Source organism: Schistocerca cancellata, chromosome 4, assembly GCF_023864275.1.
Source record: "Schistocerca cancellata isolate TAMUIC-IGC-003103 chromosome 4, iqSchCanc2.1, whole genome shotgun sequence".
In the NCBI taxonomy this organism is placed as follows: Eukaryota; Metazoa; Arthropoda; class Insecta; order Orthoptera; family Acrididae; genus Schistocerca; species Schistocerca cancellata.
In genome coordinates, this window is record NC_064629.1 from 605,006,042 (window position 1) to 605,028,607 (window position 22,566).

General features: G+C 39.2%; 1 protein-coding gene across 1 annotated transcript in view; it reads left to right on the top strand.

The window, feature by feature from the left end:
- The window catches only part of LOC126184345 (potassium voltage-gated channel subfamily H member 2), an 832,502-nt gene that overhangs the window by 460,535 nt on the left and 349,401 nt on the right, over nt 1-22,566 (top strand). Inside the window, exon 5 of the mRNA XM_049926724.1 lies at nt 14,682-14,836. Within this exon, the coding sequence (XP_049782681.1) occupies nt 14,682-14,836 (155 nt within the window). The remainder of the gene's footprint in view (nt 1-14,681; nt 14,837-22,566) is intronic.

Below are 22,566 nucleotides of genomic sequence, written 5' to 3' on the forward strand. Positions count from 1 at the left end.
CTCAGATGGACCAGCGTTCGTGCTGGACGTGCAGACCGCGTGAGACGACGCTTCATCCAGTCCCAAACATGCTCAATGGGGGACAGATCCGGAGATCTTGCTGGCCAGGGTAGTTGACTTACACTTTCTAGAGCACGTTGGGTGGCACGGGATACATGCGGACGTGCATTGTCCTGTTGGAACAGCAAGTTCCCTTGCCGGTCTAGGAATGGTAGAACGATGGGTTCGATGACGGTTTGAATGTACCGTGCACTATTCAGTGTCCCCTCGACGATCACCAGTGGTGTACGGCCAGTGTAGGAGATCGCTCCCCACACCATGATGCTGGGTGTTGGCCTTGTGTGCCTCGGTCGTATGCAGTCCTGATTGTGGCACTCACCTGCACGGCGCCAAACACGCATACGACCATCATTGGCACCAAGGCAGAAGCGACTCTCATCGCTGAAGACGACACGTCTCCATTCGTCCCTCCATTCACGCCTGTCACGACACCACTGGAGGCGGGCTGCACGATGTTGGGGCATGAGCGGAAGACGGCCTAACGGTGTGTGGGACCATAGCCCAGCTTCATGGAGACGGTTGCGAATGGTCCTCGCCGATACCCCAGGAGCAACAGTGTCCCTAATTTGCTGGGAAGTGGCGGTGCGGTCCCCTACGGCACTGCGTAGGATCCTACGGTCTTGGCGTGCATCCGTGCGTCGCTGCGGTCCGGTCCCAGGTCGACGGGCACGTGCATCTTCTGCCGACCACTGGCGACAACATCGATGTACTGTGGAGACCTCACGCCCCACGTGTTGAGCAATTCGGCGGTACGTCCACCCGGCCTCCCGCATGCCCACTATACGCCCTCGCTCAAAGTCCGTCAACTGCACATACGGTTCACGTCCACACTGTCGCGGCATGCTACCAGTGTTAAAGACTGCGATGGAGCTCCGTATGCCATGGCAAACTGGCTGACACTGACGGCGGCGGTGCACAAGTGCTGCGCAGCTAGCGCCATTCGACGGCCAACACCGCGGTTCCTGGTGTGTCCGCTGTGCCGTGCGTGTGATCATTGCTTGTACAGCCCTCTCGCAGTGTCCAGAGCAAGTATGGTGGGTCTGACACACCGGTGTCAATGTGTTCTTTTTTCCATTTCCAGGAGTGTAGTTTTAAAAAAATTAAAAAACTAAAATAACAGATTTATGGGAGAGATTAAGAGCTGTATAGTAAAAGAAATTGATCTCTATACCCAAAGTGCAAAGGTGATATACTTTCTGAACAACATATTCAAACTAATGCAAATAACTGATGCCCACAACCCTACAGAAACCATTTATGTGCCTAGTTCCGCAGATTTAATATCCTTTCTTTTCTGAACTCTGTGATGAACTTTTGTGGGAATCTGAAAAGTGTTATAGGTGATTACTCTATTTCTTCATGGACATGAAGTGCCTTCTTGTCACATTTACATTGACAAAATGTGCTAGTAGTCTTGAGCTGTTTGAGTGTGTAATTAATTTGTTTACCTTACCTTCTATATGCAGTGTATCATTTCAGTCTTCCAGATATTTGTATAATTCTGGTTAGTCTACATTATTGTTTAGATTCTGCAGATGTGTGTGTAGTGATAAACAGGTTATCATCATAAATGCAGAACACATCTCAAACATTAATGTGTCTTTATTGTATCATACTGCCACATTGTAACCAGAATCAAGTCTAATTCCAAAAGCAGGGTCATCAGGGAAGTACACCACATAGCAGTGAGAGTAGGTTTATTTCAAACACCAGTTTACAGCCAGAACAGAACTCCTTGATGGAGAATGGTGCTATTTACACAAATACCAAATATTCACATGTAAGAACTTTCAAGAACCTCCCAGAAACAATAAATACTAAAGAACAAATAATTGCTGATTGCTGGGTTTGAGCTGGGGATCTGCAGCACCCCAACCAGCAACATTAAATGCTACATCTCACTGCATGCAGCTGGTCCAACATTGCTCCCTCTCCTCAAGTAATGGTGAATAATTGTTTCAGAAATTCTCATTGGAGCCAACTGCAGCACCCTGGATCTTAATCTTGCTCGTGGTCCTCTATAAGTCAGCACTGGCAGATCTCCACATTCTGGTCATGTTGTCACAGTATCTTCACTATGATGAGCATGGAAGAGAGCCCCTCGCATCAAAGCTTTGTGATTATCTAACAGGTATTCAGTTTCCTTGAACAAGAAGCCATCACTGTTGCTCTATTCCTCAGGACTGTAGTAAGGCTTCATAGAGAGGACATGGACAACATTTCTTCACTTCTGTGTTCTTGGTGAAAAGTCATAATCCTTGTCTTTGTATTTGATGTCCAGCAAGTGATGAAGCCCCACAGTAGTGCTTAAGTAACATATCCAATAGTCTAACTTCCTGCACAGGCATAAAAATCTTTACCAAGTCTCACTGGCCATTGCTTAGTGCTAAAGCACTTAGCACTCTGTCTTTCTCCTGAGCATCCAGAGTATGTATGCAGGTGAGCTGTCTTGCTGCTTTGGTCATGATGATAGATGTTTCATTAATCATTATGAGTCAAATGGAAACAGGAACAGATGTCCATTGTTGTTTTGGTTCACAACTGTGGAGCAGAAAGATTAGTGTAAAGCCTGTAGTGTTGTGCTCCACTGTATTGTATTTAAATATCACAACAGGCAGTATTGTATCCTAATCTCTCTATTCAGCATCAGTGTACATCTACAACACATCTACACCGTATCTGCCAAGGTGTTTTTAAAGCATTTTGTGAAGCAGTTAGTCTATGGGTGGTAGGTAGTTGTCCTCCTGTTGGTAATGTTGCATGTGAAATTACCTCTGATACTAGCCTCAACTGGAAAACTTTTCAGCAATCAGAGATCATCACATGGGGTGCTCCCTGCTTCAAAATGCTGTTTGCTACAAGGAACCTTGAATTTCTGGAGATTTGGCTCTCAGCACATCTTTAATGACAGCGTAGCAAGTGAGGTAATCAGTGCAGACTATTATCATTCAATTTCTGTTCATAATTTTTGGGTACCCCCCAAGAGGTCAATTCCAGTTCAGTGGAATGGTGGTACTGCAGAGGGAATTGGTACTAGATGTCCTGTAGGTAATTGCAGCAAAAGCTTCCTTCTCTGGCATTCCTTACAATGGCTAACACAATGTCTAACAGATTGGTAGAGACCTGACTAGTGATACCTGCATCTGATCCTGTCTAGAGTCTTCATGACTGTCAGGTGACCAGATTTTGGAGCATTTTGGAAAAACTTCACAATAGCTGGACATAGATGAACATACATGAGAAGGATGTAGATGAGCTGGAATGTTCAGCAACCATCTCTGCCCCATCAGATCATGGTTCCTCTTATATATTGTTCTGTTTATTAACTGGAATTGTCCTATGGTCAGTTCCTTATTCTTAAAGGGTTTTATGGTTTTCAGCAATGCAGGATCTTCCCTCTGTTCACCAGCAATTTCATTTATCAGCAGTGACTGAGATTTCATCCATGCTACTGTGTTCTGCCACAGGATTCCTTGAAAGACAGTTGGTGCCCTTGTGTTTGCATCTGTTTTTGTATTCCACTGTGATGTCATACTCCAGAAGTCTCAGTGCTCATCTTGCCAGTGGATGCAGTATATCCTTCATGCTAGTCATCCAGCATAGACAATGGTGGTCTGTCAAAGTGATGATTGAGGTTTGCAAAATACGAGTAAATATCACCAGATCTTCTTGATGACCCAAAAATGAAAGGCACTCTTTATTGAGTTATAGAGTAGTTCCTCTCAGACTTGGAGTGTACCCTGCAAGCAAAAGCCATCTACTATTTAGCACCTACCTGAACTTCTACTAGAACAGTACTTAACCCATAACTGACAGCATCAGTCTGAAGTTCCGTCTCAGCATTCTCTTCATACAATGCTATGTCTGGAGAAGATGTTATTGCCTCTTTAAGAACAAGGAAAGATCTTTCTTGCACCACTTTCCAGGAAAAGTTGGTGCTTCCCTGCAGTGGTTCTTGGGAGGGATGTTCCTTGGTACAGAACCTTTATAAAATGCCAGCAGTAGGAATAGATTTTGAGAAAGCTTCTTATATAACAAATATGTTGAGGAAATAGAAAATCTGTGACAGTTCTTATTTTCTCTGGATTGAGATGAAGTCCACTGTCATTCACTTGGTGTCCCATGATTTTTATTTCTTGAGTGCTGAAGAGGCACTTCTTCAGATTCAAGCAGAGGCCAGCAGTCTATTCACACTTTATCATGGTCCTCAGATGGCTTAGATGTTCTTCAAATATCTTCAAAAATTGACAATGTCATCCAAATAGCAAAGAGACATCATCCATTTTAGGTGTCAAAGAAGGTTTTTTTGTATTACATTTGAAGATGGCTAGAGCATCATGTAGTCCAAATGGCATAACATTTAACTCATAGAGGCTGTCATTTGTCATGAAGGCAGTCTTGTTTCAGACAGCCTCAGTTTGGTAGTATCCTGTCTGCATGTTTGTAGTTGAGAAATGCTTGGGTCTTTGAAACTGTCGTCACTATCATCAAAGTGCTGAAGTGAATACACATTTTTTGTGAGTCTATTCAGTCACCTGTAGTCGATTCAGAAATGCCAATGTGCCTTCCTTCTTCTTCACATATACCTCAGGAGAGGATCAAGGACACTCTGAAAGTTCAGTGACAGCACCTTGTACCATCTTCTGCACTTCCTTCTGGACTACCTGTGATGTAGCTGGCAATGCCCTATACATTCACTGGTTAAATGCTGAATATTTCCCAGTGTTCATACAGTATTTTACCAAGTGCTGCTTGGTATGTGTTTTCTCCACTCCAGATTAGAAATCATTCAAAACCTGTCCCAGTATGGCTAACACCTGCCTATGTTGTTCCTCAGTCAGGCCATATTCTGTTGGCACTTCGATAAAAGTTGACTGAAATTTGGATTTCTTTTCTGAGATGGAGTAGCTTTTTACAATTTACAAAAGCTTCAATGTCTAACGTAGCATCTAGTTTGATGACTGGAAATCACCTTTGTTAATGATGATGGGATAACATCACCTTCAGCTGCAAACAACTGCTCAGAGCAAACTTTGTTGCGTATGCTTGTCAAAATAGGTTTGCCAAAGTGGCACTCTGATCTTCCACAGTCTATGACTGCTTGTGATGACAGTAAGTAGTCCCATGCAAGAATAATATTATGACTGCATTCCGATAAAATTACAAATTCAAATGGCTGTGTTCTGTCATCGATTGTTATTTTTGCAATACATGTTTTTTGTCAGCTGGACATATTAGTCATTTGCAACTTTCACATAATTTGTTGTTTCACAAAACACAGTATTCTTTAGTTTGTGATGATAAGCATTCAGCATTACAGAAAAAGAAGCTCCTGGGTTGACTAGAGCCAAGACTGGTTGGCTGTTGATGATGACATCAGTGAGAATTCCTGACATGTTGCTGACTCTCATCTATCATGGATTTTCATCTATGGTGGTCTCACTTCAATAGGTGGTTGCCTCACTTAGTTTTCCTGAGTTTAGCAGCAAGACTAGTGGGTGGTGCCTCTGTACAATGATGGAATGATTGTGCCATGTTGGGAAGCGACCTCCTCCAAGGTAAGGCAGTGGTGTTCAACCCAGAGGTCTTCTTCTGTGGGGTGCTATACTTGGTGGAAGAGTTGGTTAAACCTTCTTAGGTCATGTGCTGGCTTGCCATTTGATGACTGTGGAAAATCAGACTTGGCAGAGTCCCTCCTTCCTGGTGCATTCAACTGACACCAGAGGTTGGTGCTAAAGTCTCATATACTGCTTCCCTCACACACTATATTACTTCCTGATGTACAGGCTTAACTCTCAAAGCTGCTGTCTCTAGTTCATATGGTCCAACATTTCTGGTCATGGTATACTACTGAATCCCTCCTGTTACTATACAGCATATGGTGAACTTCCACAATTGCCATAGGGACCACATCTGGCAGGCAGTCATACCTCTTTTGTCCAACTATTTTCTGTTGCATTTCCTCAGTGTGCTAGAACTGCTTGATGAATTTTTCTGTTGTTGTGACATACTTTACCAGAAGAGCTAGATACATGTCTTCTGTGACCACTTCCACAAAGTTTGACTGAGCAAGATGGCGCAGTGGTTAGCATACTGGACTTGCATTCAGGAGGATGATGATTCAAACCTTCATGCAGGCATTCTGATTTATGTTTTCTGTGATTTCCCTAGAATGCAACAGGCAAATGCTGTGATGGTTCCTTTGAAAGGGCATGGCCATTTTCCGTCCCCATCCTTCCCTTTTCCAATGGGGCTGATGACCTCACTATTTGGTTCCCTCTCCTGAATCAACCAACTGACCAACCAACCAACCAACCAACCAACTAGGAAAGTTGAGATTTTGTCAGCTTCTGTCATACTAAAGTTCAAAATCTGTGTTAGGACCAAATCATCCTGTATGATTTCCGTAGGGTGTTGGACTCTGTTTTCCAATTGTCCTTCTGCTAAGTGATCTTGCTATTGATTTTCACCGAAAGTTTTCTTCAGATTGACTAGAAATTTGTCCCAGCAATTGAGCTTCACTTTTTTATTCTTGAACCACTGCTGGGATATGTCTTCCAGCTAAAGTGCACATTTGCCAAACACATCATGTTATTTTCCCTGTAGCATTTAGTGACTCAATCGAGTCCTTTCAGCCATTTTGTTGGGTCCTCAACAGTGTTGTTGTGCAACAGACTTTCAGCTGTTTTGGAAATCATTGGTCTCTTGAATATACAGATGATGGGAGTGATGTACTGCTTGTATTCTGATTCCTGTCTGTATAGGTGATGACTTTTACATTCATTGATTGGAGCCACAATGATGTAGATGTTGTGAACTACCTGGCATCTCCACTAAACAATGTCACGTCATAACCTGAATGAAGTCCAAATCTGAAATCAGAGTGATCAATGAAGTAGAAAACTTAGCACTGAAAGCACATTTATTATGAACACTACTGTGCACCCATAAATGAACTGAACAGAACTGAGCTATTTATACAAATATAAGATATTTTTAGAAACTTCCAGAAACGTTAAATACTAAATGACAATTAATTGCTTGTGGTCAGGTTTTGACAGGTGAACTGCAGTACACTAGCCAGCAACTCTAACTACATCTCACAAGATGCAGCCTGTACCTTTGTTTTTGCAACATGAGTACTTAAAAGGGCTTGATAATTTCCCATTTTCCAGACGTATATGAGAATGTTGTGTGTCATTGCCATTTTATCTGAGAGAATGATTAATTTTAAATTACTGTGAAAACAATGAATAGAAGTGAATACATAAATGAATGTAATTAATAAAACTAATGAAGAAATTATAATATTTCATGACATTGTGTAAATGCTATAGATGACATAATATATACAAAGCACAAAGCACAAGCACATATACAAAACACCAGATGTAAACTTGTCATCTTCAGCCAAACAGATCTGTGGTGGATGAACACTGTATCCCTATTGACCACTCTATGATATATAACACCACTCAGTAAATAGCCACAACCACATGGTTTGAGAATGTGTAGTTGATAAAGTGGTGAGAATATGGTCTTTCGATAACCCAATCAATAATTTAGCCAGTACTTGGAATCTGTTCATATTTCAAATTTACACTGATAGGAATTTATATTCAGAGTTTGCATCATCTGCTGATCAGAATGAACAATCTGAAGTATGATCCCTGTGGATTTTTGTTTTCTGTCTAGTGTTTTTGTGTTCTGAACTATTGTGTATGCTTTTTGTGCAAATTTCTTGCTGTATCTTGTTGGTGTCTGAAGAAATAAACAGCTATGAGATCATGCTCAGAAGTCCACCGATATGACTCCTGGACAATGACTATTTGCTTTGTAGCTGTAATACTGGAAGATAAAAATAGTTGTTCCACACTTATTACCAAGTGAGGTGGCCCAGTGGTTAGCGCACTGGACTTGCATTTGGGAGAATGATGGTTCAATCCTGCGTCCGGCCACCCTGATTTAGGTTTTCCGTGATTGCCCTAAATCGTTCCAGGCTAATGCCGGGATGGTTCCTTTGAAAGGGCACGGCTGACTTTCTTCCTTATTCTTCCCGAATCTGATTAGACTGATGACGTCACTGGTTGGTCTCCTCCCCCAAGAACAACCCAACCCAGCCCTCCATGCTTATTCCCAAAATTTGGCGGAAGAGTCTCATGGGTTTTCCAGTAAGTTTATGCATTTCCTCTCATCTGCTTACAGTTCATCCTCCTCTTTCCTCCACATGTATTTCTTTCATGTCTTTCATCTTACTGCCATGAATATAGTTAAAAATTTTCATGTAATCAAACCTGAACTCTGTCATTCACCTCCTGAATATAAGCTGTTAAAATACATTATACATAGTGAAATTACACTGAGGAGCCAACACTTTAGGACCACCTGCTTAGATGCATGTTGGTCCACATGTGGACTGCAATACAGCAGTGGTTCTACATTCCATGGATTCAGGAAGTCTATGGGAGACTTCCAAAGGTATTTGAAACCTGATGTCTATGCACCATACAGGCAATTCTTATAAATTACAAGCTAATTGTTTGTGGACATGGAGCTGGTGTCCAGTAATGTGCTATATATGTTCCTTCAGGTTCAGATTAGGCACATTTGGTGCTCAAGACATCTTCATCAGTTCACTGTTGTGCTCCTTAAACTACTGTAGCACCATGTTGGCCTTGTGACACAGTTATATTGCTGGAAGATGCCATCATCTTTGGGGAATGTTCATATTGTCCGCAGCTGTCATGGTGCTTTCAATTACTACCACATGTCCCATGGAAGACCAAGTGAACATCCCCCATAACATAGTACTACACTCACTGGCTTGCATCTGTGGCATGGTAATGTTTTGAGGAGCCATTCACCTGGATGATGACATATTTTGTCATGACTGTTGACTTGGTGTAACAAGAGAATAATTGATCAGAGTAGGCAACATGTTTGGATTGATCCACGGCCTAGTCTTGATGATCCCATGCTCACTGCAATTGTAATTGACAATGCTGTTGGCTCAACATGAAAACACATTGATGTCATTTGCTGTCAAGCTCCATGTTCAACAAAGTGCAATATACAGTATTCTCTGAAACACTTTGCCTGCAACTATTTGCATATCTTACTTGAGAACTTCATGAAACATTCACTGAATCTCTGTATATGAAGTTATGCTTGGTATAATTTATGTGTGGAGGAGTTTTAAAAATATTTGGTAGAAGAGAGTGAGTTACTTCTCACTCCATGTTTCTGTTTGGCTCCTTACTGCAGGAAGGCAGCTGACCAGTAATAGTAGCAATAATTCATGTCAACAATTTATACCATACATATGCAGGAAAAATAAAAATTGTATCAAGGCTTCGAATAGTTTCGTTGTTCCACACTTGACAAATTCTGCTGGGATTCCTTCTGTACCTGCACCCCAGCCATTTTTTAAATTTATGCACAGCAATTTCAATGTTTATCTCTGTCTCTCTAATTAATATTTGTTTCTGCGAAATAGTTTTATAATCAGCCCTATTTTTTGTCATTAATTTCTTGCAGTGATCTACCCACTGTTTTTGTAGATATTAATTGTATACTGGTGTGATTCTTCTCATGTGACTGAACTCTTTTAATAAATTTCCATACTTCTGAACATTTTCCCCCTCTGAATGTGTATTAATGTTGGTTCCTACTCTATCCCACATTTGTCTCTTTGTGGTTGAAATTGCTTGCCATTCCATACTCGTCAGTTCCATATAACCTAGTTTCATTTATCTTCCTAAGTTTTAATTGTAACCATTTTTGATAATATATCAGCAGTGCTTCTGTTTCTTTATTCCATCACAGTTTCTTACTTGGACTTCTACTCTTTTGCCACCATTAGAACACCACTTCATCTACAGATTTATGTGTTTCACCAAGCTTTTGATGGAGTCTCTGTTGATAGAGTAATAGTGTGCTATCATGCACCAGACTGTATATATTCTAAAACTTACTTGTAATTTCTTCAGTTCTTCCTGTGTTTCTTTACTTCTCTGTTGCTGATCCTTTTAAGGAAATGCTATTTTAGCTTTAACTAAGCCATGGTCTGAGCCACATATAACATCTCTGTAAGCTCTTAAATTATTAACCAGCATGCTCATGATCTGTTTCATTTTCATGTGCTCAGTAATGGATTTCTGATTTCTCGTGTGATGCACTGTGTACACATGTGGATTTCTTTGCAAGTATTGAGAGCATTAAGTATTTTAAGATAAGTACTTTGATGTATTTCTGTTAGCCTTTCTCCATAGTCATTCAAATTTACTTCTCCATGGGGTTCCACTATTTTTCTCTTTGTTTTTCAACTCCTTCTACTATTAAAATCATAAGGATGACAAATTCTGTAGTCTTCCCTATTTTAGCCACTTCCTTGTTAATCATTCCAAAGAACTTGTCTTTATTAGTGTTTAGTTCATCACCATAGATTGCATACAAATTCAAGATTTTCACCTGAGTTTGTAATAAATTCATATTAAACCTCGAATACTATACCAATCTCTAACCCTTCCATAGCTCTACTTCATCAATTCTACTACCATATAGATGTTTGGCCAGTAAAATGGTTAAAAGCAACACAGCAGCAAAATTATAAATCCTTTATTGGAGGAAGGTTATAGAAAAATATATTTCAAGATTTTCATGGTCTTTCCTTTTGCAATAAACCACAAAAACTCACACCACACAGGTTCACAAACAAAAGGGCATTGATACATACTTTTCACCCAGCAGGAAAACTATGGAATAAGTACTCAAAAGAAAATCACATCAGCTGTTTGTACAATAATCTATGTGATCACATGTCAAGAGTATTGATTACAAACAATAGTTACATGAACAACAGAAGAAGAAAAATATTAGTTCAGTTTATCTAATGAATGAAAAATAACTTGACAGAAAATGTGAAAACACTGAGAGTACATATATGCAATGAAATAACCAGAATAGCCAAGATAAAAATGAATACAACATCCAAAAATGGTACAAAAAATAAATCAAAGTGCCTTTGATTGAAGCATATGGCTACCTATCTTAAATGGCCTCTTGACTACAATTGTTGCACTGAATAACTGTACAAAATGAACTTCAAAGAAAAATCCCTCATCCCAACAATGTGAATTTCTTCAGGATTTATGAGCTCTGCTGATGGCACATGTTGCACACAATCTTGTGATGCTCCCCACACACAGGTGCATCTCACATTAAACAGTTGCTTTTTGTCATTCCTCTCAGCTTATGATTGCAGTTTCTGCAAATGCGAAGTTTTTTAGGTTGAGAGGGCTGGGTTGGGATGTGGGTCTATGACCTGCATTGGGAATTTCTGGAGGAGGGGTGGAGTTCCTCTTCCTTTTGCTTCAGGCACTATTCAGAGATAGCTGTAACCTCAACATGTTTTCTATTCTTTGCTTCATGTACTGATGTTGTCCTACAGTATCTTTTCTTTCAGTGAGTCGTTTGTGCATCAAAGCATCTGCAAGGGAGAATATGAAATTCAGACAAGGCAGGAACTTCCAGGTCATTTCTGTTTCAGACAGTAGCTTGCATTTGGGTGGCACCAAGATCTATTGGAAGGAAGCTGCTGAAGCACTCTTCTTTCTTGAACCATTCTTGTTTCTTGTGTTCTGCACATTTTTCAGGCCAGTATTTGTGGGACAAATAGTTGACTGTTTTGTCTTCTTCTCATTCTTCCCAACAGAGGCTTCCTTCTCAATTTGGGTCACCATGGCCTTTAGTGTTTCTTCATCCCAATATGATGCAGAGCAGATAGTGTCATTGCAAATGATATCTTCTCCTTCAATGTTATCTTCATCAGAATCACCAGATGATAACAGGTCAAGATCTGATTCCATTGCATCCATAATTCTCAGGTTTCAGTAATTCATCAGGACATAAAAAGAAAATGACAGTTATGGAACAGGTAGCCCAACCCACTTGAAACCAAAACATTCTTTTTGACAAATATCCAATCAGATAACTACTGCAAATTGTTTGCTCCTTACTAAACATTTGTTAAATCGAAGAGTCAATTTTGTTCTCGAATACTACACATTAGTCATTTTGGTGAATCAACATTTACGTGCGTACATATACTGTTGTCAATTCTGCACTTTAACTCCAGGAGGAAATATGTTTACCTGATGGAAGAGTGGCGTAGGTTGATTCCACTGCTGGTATCACAGAGCCAGCTGCAGACCTGCCAGGCACTGCTGCAAGGACAGCATGCCCCTCCTGTCCACAACAAGAAGGGAGATTTGAAGGGAAATGTGTTCATCGAATCAACTACCAATAGTATACTAGGGTTAATTTGTACGATATTTCCATTTACAGCTTTTAAGTGTGCTACTTTATGTTTGCTTTGTACTGATTATGAGAGATACACCACTTTTTGCTCTTTGGTCTTTTGCCTTCATTGTAAAAAATTTTATATAATTGTTAAACATTTCTAAGCCTGCTCCTCTTCTCTTTCTTCCAGCCAACACAACAATGTCCTTCATGAGGCTGCCTAATTTGTATGTAATTTCTAACACCTTCTCCTTCATTTGTTGTATATTCCAGTTCTGATGTTTGTGCTCCTTTCCTGAACCTGTTTTTGCTTACCAAGTGGTCCATCTAAACTTCCAAGGGCTTTTTGTTAACACTGAAACTTTTACAAGGGACAGGGTGCTGTACTGACACATCAATCCCCCACCTGGACTACCACATGATTTTGGTTAAAGTTGTCTTTCTCATGTTGTTTTTCTAGAATTTGGAGACCAAACTTCCTATTTTCCTTTTTCTTTCACTGCTCAGCAAGTTTCCTGAGCATTGTTAACTATTTCTTGTAGATAATTCCTTGACTTTATCCACTATTGGGACAAATCGTCCTCATTCACCTTAAAAACCACTGAATACCTTCACCTTTAACCCTGGTACTACCAGCCAGGCCAGCTGGACCAATGTTTCTTTGAGAGCTGTTACTCCTCAACCACTCATCTTTATTCTGGCTTTTGACAGGCATAGCCTGGTTTTCCATTGTAATGAAATTAAGCTGGAATGACCAATGTTATTGTGTAGAATACTGTAGAAAAATCACCGTGTCTAGTGATCGCTGTTGGCTGTTACCATTTTCCTTACCAGTTTCATAGAAAGTATTGAACAGATAACAGTGAATGAACTAGCACACTTCAATTTTAGATCTTACAGTTTTCAGAAAAATGTGAGATATTTACTGTAAGTTTGTTCATTTTTATATTACTGGTTACTTATAGGAAAATTGAGACATGTCAAAGTTACAGGTAGCTGATTTGTTACAATATTTTTAATAAATCATCGATTGTGCTACATCTTGAAATTTTCAGAAATATTACGTATTTGCAGATCTTACATGAGAACTTCATGAAACATTCACTGAATCTCTGTGTATGAAGTTATGCTTGGTATAGTTTATGTGTGGAGGAGTTTTCAAAATATTTGGTAGAAGAGAGTGAGTTACTTCTCACTCCATGTTTCTGTATGGCTCCTCACTGCAGGAAGGCAGCTGACCCGTAACAGTAGCAATAATTCATGTCAACAATTTATACCATATATATATGCAGGAAAAATAAAGATCGTATAAAGCTAAGGAGGTGGTGCAGGCACCATTTTAATATTAACATTTGTACATATTTCTCTTTGTGTGGGTAAAAATACACTCCATGTAATGTAATTTGAAGTTCAGTGTGCTTTCATTGTGGATCTGTACATGAATGTGAGAGCTAAAAACATTTTACTTTGCTCACTACATTTCATAATTGTTACATTAAAACTAATATCACAGTCATTATGTTGGTGCATGATTGAATTCTAAAAAAGAAATTTGTATTAAATTAAACTTTCTGTGTATGTAATCTTCTGACAGCTCAACAATGAATATCTCTTTAAAAATAATTAAATGATGTGGTAAAATATTTTAAGTAGACTTGTTTTAAAGTGTAATAAAGTTTTGTCCACTACCTCCTCTTCTGATACAGTATTCAGTGTGTTCTCACAGTATAATATACCCTTTTAAAATAAAATTGGAAGTAATTTTGTAATGTTTTCTCATAAACTATGATTTCAGTACTATAGTTTTTAACAATGTTATTAATAGTAGTGTCATGACTTCAGCCTTCAGATAACTGATAGTAACTGAACTATAAACATAAATAACCCCCTGTAGGAAATGCAGAAGAGCTCATTTAAATTTCTAACATGTAGTTCAACTGAAGGAACTATTGCAATGGGAAAATCTAAATTATCAGTCACCATTTAGCTAGTGCAGCAGAGTAATCAGTATAAAAAAGAGAAGTTTTATATGCTAGACTAGATTTTTGAATTCTACATTCAGGAAAAGGACATATGAATATAAATTCACCATAATGGCAGCCTCATCTCCAAATTCTCTATATAATATTTTAAGTAGAAAAGTCAGCTACATTACGTATATTCATCAATGACACTTTCCTCTGTTAACTGAATGATACTGTTTCCTTTCTTCTCTCTGTAACTATTCCATTATGGATTACTTTGTATCAAGAAGAAGATGTTCTTTTAATAATATTTATGTTCATTGCAGAGTTTTAATGAGAAATTTTTGTTGTATACAGACAACAACATTGATTGGTCTCCTGAAGACAGCAAGACTCTTGCGGTTGGTGAGAGTTGCTCGGAAGATTGATCGTTACTCAGAATATGGTGCTGCCGTCCTTCTGCTGCTTATGGCTACTTTTGCTCTTATTGCTCACTGGCTTGCATGTATATGGTCAGTATCAGGATCATTAAAGAAGCTTAAAATAATGAAATTTCATGTATTGCATTATTTACAGCATGTCATGCAAATGGAGATAATGCACTAAGATCTTGCTATATAAATAAGTTACAAATAATGTTTTCTCACATCAAATGGGAATATTTAATCTGCTATCATGTAACATAACAAGGATTTAAGGTCAAAGTCTGATAGCTTTGCCAAAGGAACTGTGTTGGCTCTAATAGTTACTAACATAGCAAGTGTTAACCTATTTTTTAAAATTGTATCCCAATACCTTAAATTTCATAGCTACTTCAGTCTAACATCGTGCACTAGTGACTAATTTTGAACAAAATATTACATATTCATGTGTGATTGTTGAAAAAATGACAGGCACACCAAACTGACGAGCAAAAAAAAAAAAAAAAAAAAAAAAAAAAACATTTTTAGTAGAAATGTTATAAAGAGGTGACAGTATTGCTTTGTCAGTGTGGAAGGCACGATGGCTGTATGCAATCTCTGATAGAAATACTGATTAATTTTTATGACCCTGTTGCCATCAATAACTGCTGTTAAATTGAATATCACAAGTGATTAATTTGAGGTTCCTTTAATTATAGTACACATAAAACACCCAGTAATCAAATTCTGTTATCCCCTACATATCACATAAACGACATAGAAAATATATTTAAAATGCATAGAGAAATAGTGAGTTAGGGAGAGAGAGAGAGAGAGAGAGAGAGAGAGAGAGAGATACTCTCTTGTTACCACAACAAATGTCGTAATTCAATGTGCAACATTACTGGGATGTCAGAGGCAAAGTCATATATTGAGAAAGGAGTCATGTCATCTGCCAACTTTGCTGCAGTCACTGCACGGCTTTTTATGTTGGTTTGACAACCAACCAGCTGTCCATCTGAATGAATGGCCATGCCAAACTGTATCCAAGAACAAGCCTTCACTCCCATTATGCTCCAGCCTTCACTCTGTGCTAACCCAGTGTCCCCACACCCTCCACCCAACAGTTTACCCTTCTACTGTCCTGTCACCCCGTCTCAACCCACATTCGACATCACCTTCATCATATGCTGCACCTCGCTGTCCCTGGTACCCGTGTATCACTTGCCTAGCCCACTCACCTGTCACCATTCCCTATTGCATTCCTAGCCAGCAAACCTGCTGCCTGTCTCCAAGCTGCTAGCTGCCCATCTCCAACCCCCCTTCATGCCTCACACCTGTCTCTCCCTCTCCCCACTTCTCTTGACACAACCGCCAACCCACCCTAGTCCACCTGCTGAAATGCAATCCCAAATTGCATGTGAGTTGTGTGTGCTTTCTATGAGTCAGTGCTGCTGCTATTCAATGAGTGGTTTTTATTACTCCTAAATTAATTACTGGGATGTAATTATATCTGGTACAGTCCTTCAGTGTGACACTCAAAGGCGAGACACATGATACTGTACTCTCTCAACAGTGTGAAATGTTGGGTGTCCAACACATGGACACTCCAACTGCAAGAAAATGCAAACTGTAAGATTTTAACATTTGAAGGGTGTGCTATGGATACTACAGTTCAGAGAGAACTGATGCTTATTGAAACAGAGGCAGTGGGAAATGATATGTTAACAAAAGGGGGTACTGTTAAACAACATAAGTTATAACAGCTGATAAATGGGTTAGAGTAAGCAAATCATTCACAAATTCATTGTAGGATAATAACAGCCAGTCAGAAATTACAACATGCAGAACCACCTCCTCACTATAAGATACAGAAGATGAAACCACACCTGTGTTCCTCTGCTCAATGTTTTTCACTGAGCACAGAGTTTAGCATGGCTGCAGAAACTCTACCAGTAGAAACTCCAAGCATAGCAAAATGTCCCTTGTACTGATGATTTGCAATACTTGCAGATGACAGAGAACTTTTAAATCATAAGTTACATGATGTGATGTATCCAGTTCACCAGTAGATTAGGCTACTGTTCAGACAGGTGCTGAATCTATTCTCATTTGTGAAATGGTTCCATGGTAAGAAATTGGGACTTTGATGCGCATGATGTTGTCTCTCGCTTGTCAAAAATAAAATTAAGCCTACTGTCCAGTTACATGTAACCATTTGTTTTCCTTCAGTTCCATGAACACAGGGCACCACACTGTGACTCACAAGTTCTGTCAGAGAGGTTTGAGGAACATTCAATGGACATGAAGGTGTTTAAGAGCACTCACCCCTCACCCCCTCCCCCAAGTCACCTGACCTGTATTATATTGGACACATCTTGAATGTCGCGTATCACAATGGCTCTTCAAAATGTTTGATGACTTGTGGAGTTTGTGTCATAATGCATTGTGAACATGTGTAGTACATGCTACTTGGAAGTGTCTCTAATTTAGTTACTCAAAAATATACTAGACAGATTATTCTCTGTGCTTACAATCAAGTTGCTTAAGCTTTAACCAAGTATCAGCAGTGTAGTTATTATCCAAAATTATATAAAATAATCAGGATATTGTGCAATGTCACCTATAAGTACCAGTTCATTAAACTAACATATCATGTTTTGTGAGTGAATATGTGATACTTGGATTATATCCCACTATTATATGTGAGTACTGTCTTTGTTTAAAATGGAATGGTATTACTTGGAGATTCAATATAATTTTTTATTGATTGATTTCTTCCATGAAACAAAAATTCTGTAAAATTACAGAAACTTCAGTAAAAATGAGTCCCTGGGTTGCAACCAAATATCTTTTTGTAGAACAACATTACCTCAAATCCATTTGATGTTTTATGTTATATAATAAATATCAGAAATACTTGATAGTCAGATCCAATTTTTTGCATGTAGGACGGGACTTTTAAAAATAAAAAAGTCAAGAATATTTCAGGATCTAACTTAAGAAAGCTATCTCAGATGATGTGGATGTTATTCATTCTGTAATCTTGAATGGCTGAACAATATTTTCTGAAAGACAGCATAAAATCTGCATAATGCTTAAGCAGTGTAAAATAAGAATACCCTTCTTTAAATCATTCAAGGCAAATTATGGAATGGATGGGTTGAGTTGCTAAAGTAATTACAAGATAAATCCTCTATAATCATATTCAAAAGTAAGCTGCTGATTTGTCTATAGGGGTCACTCTGTTGGCAGTACTTTAAACCCCAGGGAAATAATAGTTTTTAACATTAAAGGTATTATGGAGAGATAAGCTGTATTAGTTAATATTGCTATGAAAAGTGTAGCTGGTATTTTTACACAGTTGATTTCATCAATAAAAAGTGAGTGTAAAAGTGTCATCCAATTAACTGTTTGCATTTGCCTTCCTTTACGAGCATGGATTTTAATACAAGTACTAGAGGATTGCTGCTGCTGTTATAGCACAGTAACGTGTTACATTTTTCTGTAAACTGCAATTTCAGCAAGCACTCATATTTTGGTTCTCCTTAACTGTACAATTGTGCACAGATGATAATTGTGAATTACGAATTTGCTGGGCTTTAATTTGACAGCTGTTTCTTTCCTAAGCCCCTTAAGAGTAAGAACAGTGAGTGTACAGATATTTTCTGTTGCTGAATATGTGGAACTTCAATGGGTTTATTGCCACGTCTCCTTCAATATATTTTCTTGCTTGTATTAAATTTTTAGAATAAGTCTATCATATTGAGACGTAACATAAAGTACTTGAAATCGCCTGTCATAAAGCATCCAAATAGTACCATGATACACCAGCAAAAATTTTTTTATTGCTAAATCCCCTTACTTGAGGATAGATGTCTGTAGGAGGTTTCCCACCTGTTGCAGCACATTTTTAATAATACTGCTCTTTATATGTGTAATAACATCAGTCAACTTTATATCACTGAAGTAATGGATCATTTGATGTAGGAAAACACAAGATCTTTCGATATAACAACTAAAACAAATGTTTTAATCTTAGCTCATTACTTTTAGAATTGGTGAACTGACAGAATGAATTTATATTTTGTATTTTTGTAAATGGTTTACTGGCTGGCACCATCATATGGAATTTCAACAATAAATTATCAGTTTCAGCTGTTATTTGCTGCTTTTGTAACAGGAAGTAATAGTTCCTCCACAAGAATGCTGAGAAAATAACACTGAATATGTAGTTTCCACTTTCCAAACATTGACTTTCTAGTTTTCACTTTCCAGTATAAAAAGCTATGCCAGTCAAAATGTTGTGTAATACACTAAAAACATATAAATAATGGAAAGAATGAAGGTAACAACATATCTTATAATTGAGGTACTGAATGGTTGGTAGGCACATAAATAAGACTGAAAACATTGCTGAATTTTGGACAATGTCTTTGTTATTAAAAAAAAAAAAACCACACACACACACACACACACGGATGCATGCATGCTACATCATCGAGGTCAATTACAGGTGCACTGCAGCTTGCAGCTTGACTGGGGTGAGGGCTTGTGTCATACGGAGCAGGTGAGTGTGGGGAGGTGGTAGGGAGGGGGATGGGTTGGAATGAAGTGTGGCTGATGGCTAGCAGGGAGATGCAGTTAGCAGATGTGTTTGGTATGTGGCACTAGTGAACTCAACATTGTGCATACAAGGGAAATTGCATGTTGTACACAATGCATTGGAGAGGAGCTTGTTCTACTCGAGCCCACAGTTTTCAGATGCCCATTCTTTTAGGTGGGAAGTTGGTTTCTGAGCATACTCACATACACCACTGTGCAAAAGCTACAGCAAAGGTGGTATATGGTATGACTGGTTTCAGAGCCTGGCCTGCTTCTGATGTAGTAGGATATGCCTATGGTGGGACTGGAGTAGGCTATCCTGGTTAGATGCATAGGACAAGTCTTGCATGTGGGTCTTCCAGACGGATATGACCCATAAGACAAATGGTCAGGTGTAGGTGTGGAATACAGACACACCAGAATATTTTGCAGATTGGGTGGATAGTGGAATTCAACTTTTCAAGAAGTAGGAAGGGTAGCGAGGAAAATATTCCACATTTCCCAAAATCATAATAGATAGGAAGGGTGATACTCCTTTGCAGAACTGAGGTACTGTTGATGGTTAGTGGCTTCATACAGACAGAGGTTTCTGTGGATCCAATGGAGAGATGGAGGTCAATGTCTAGGAAAGTGGCAAACTGGACTGGATGGAGCAGGTAGGAGAGAAATCGTTGAAGTTGTGGAGGAAGGAGGATAGAGTATCTTGCAGCTGGTTCCAGATCATGAAGATATCTTTAATAAACCTGAACCAGGTAAGGGTTTAGTATCTTGGGTCACTAGGAATGTTTCACTTAGGTGCCCCATAATTAGACTGGCATAGGAGGGCATCATGTTGTTACCCATTGTGATGCCTTGCATTTATTTATATATTGTTCCATCAGAAGATATGTGGTTATTGTTATGGAAATAGTACTTGCATGACAGGTGCATAGGGAATGTGGTAATAGGTTTGGAACTGGTAGGACATTACTTCAGCCATTGTTGAACAGTGACAAGGATAGTGGCATCATCAGTGATGTTTAGGTTTATGGATTGTAATAGGTGATGGGGAGGGATGGGTTGTTGGGCTTAGGAGGGAGATGATTTTGAGGCAGAAGCTTTGGGTTGGGCCTACAGATTTGAGTAGGGATGAGAGGCTATGCTGGACTTCTGGGATGGGATCACTACAACGGGGCCTGTAGATGGAAGAGTCCTACAGTTGACTGACAATATTCAGTCATGCAACCCTCGCAGTTCATCACAACAGTGGTGGAATCTCTGTCCACTAGGTAGATGATTAAAGCTAGGTTTCTCTCAAGTTTGTGGATGTCTGTTCTTTCTACAGTCAAGAGGTTTGTGTTTTCAGGCAGGGACATTCTAAAGAATGATGAGTCCAGGTTGGAGGCAAAGAGTTCTTCAAAAGTTACCAAGAGATGGTTATGTAGAAGTGGGGAGGGTTAGTGTGTACATCTTGGTGTAGCTTCTGCATGATCTTTTATGTAGGCATGACCAGCAACAAGCAGTCCATTCAAATGAATAGTCACTGCCAAATTGTGCCAAATACAGTCCACCTGGCCTCAATGCCTGTTAGCTCCTGTCCCACCCCACTTGACTATCTATACTAACATCTGTCTCTCTACATATAGTCTACTTTTCCATCTGTTATGTCTGACCCTCCCAATCCAATCATCAGTGTCTCTGTGTGACGCACAAGACTTCCCCTCACTTCACCAGAGCAAAATCACACTGGTGCCATATCCCTATTCTGTCCATTTGTTGCCTCTTCTGCCCACCACCCAGCCATCAGCCATACTTCCCTCCTTCCCCCTCCCCACCTTTTTTCACCACTGTTGTGCCAATAGAAGTATATTTGATTAAAATATGCCAAGACTTTTTCATCTTTGGTGAATTGTCAATTATACATCAGTCTCATAATCTGCACAATCTGAACCATATAAGTCAGGTACAGGAGACACGGCAAACATTTGCAGTAAAGCTTCACAGCAGTGAGATAAGAACAGATGCTAATAACAGTATCCTAACAACAACAACAACAACAACAACAACAACAACAACAATAATAATAATAATAATACAGTTTTGTAATAGAAAAATCTAATATTAAGTTAGATCTTGATCAAATTGATGTGGTTTGGTGGTTCAGTGGTAAAGCACAAGACTGCAAATTCAGAGGTTTTCAGTTTGATCATTGATAAGTCTGATTGATTTGTCTGTACTTTTCACTTTTTTCATTTCCGGAAATGTTTGTTCACGTGAAAAGTTCTGTGTTGCAATGTGGTTCAGAACCCACGTTAAACTATAGGCTCCTCTGCACAAGAATGGGTAAGTCAATTCAAAGAGTGGAGGAATACAATCGACTACAACCACTAATAGGACCATACCTTTGTTTTACTTTGCTCAAATTATCAGTTCATTTTTGTAAATGCTTCTGTTGAATAGTACCATTTCTCCCACTGAATCTCCTGTAGTCTTGTTTTTAGAGGATCTGACTTTATATGAAGTATGTTATTAGCAATTAATTTATTATATCTTTCATCACTATATACTGGGGAAGCTGTGCATGAAATCTTATTAATCATGTTAATCATCATCATCATCATCATCATCATCATTTAAGACTGATTATGCCTTTCAGCGTTCAGTCTGGAGCATAGCCCCCCTTATACAGTTCCTCCATGATCCCCTATTCAGTGCTAACATTGGTGCCTCTTCTGATGTTAAACCTATTACTTCAAAATCATTCTTAACCGAATCCAGGTACCTTCTCTTCGGTCTGCCCCGACTCCTCCTACCCTCTACTGCTGAATCCATGAGTCTCTTGGGTAACCTTGCTTCTCCCATGCGTGTAACATGACCCCACCATCTAAGCCTGTTCGCCCTGACTGCTACATCTATAGAGTTCATTCCCAGTTTTTCTTTGATTTCCTCATTGTGGACACCCTCCTGCCATTGTTCCCATCTACTAGTACCTGCAATCATCCTAGCTACTTTCATATCTGTAACCTCAACCTTGTTGATAAGGTAACCTGAATCCACCCAGCTTTTGCTCCCATACAACAAAGTTGGTCGAAAGATTGGACGGTGCACAGATAACTTAGTCTTGGTACTGACTTCCTTCTTGCAGAAGAGAGTAGATCGTAGCTGAGCGCTCACTGCATTAGCTTTGCTACACCTCGCTTCCAGTTCTTTCACTATGTTGCCATCCTGTGAGAATATGCATCCTAAGTACTTGAAAC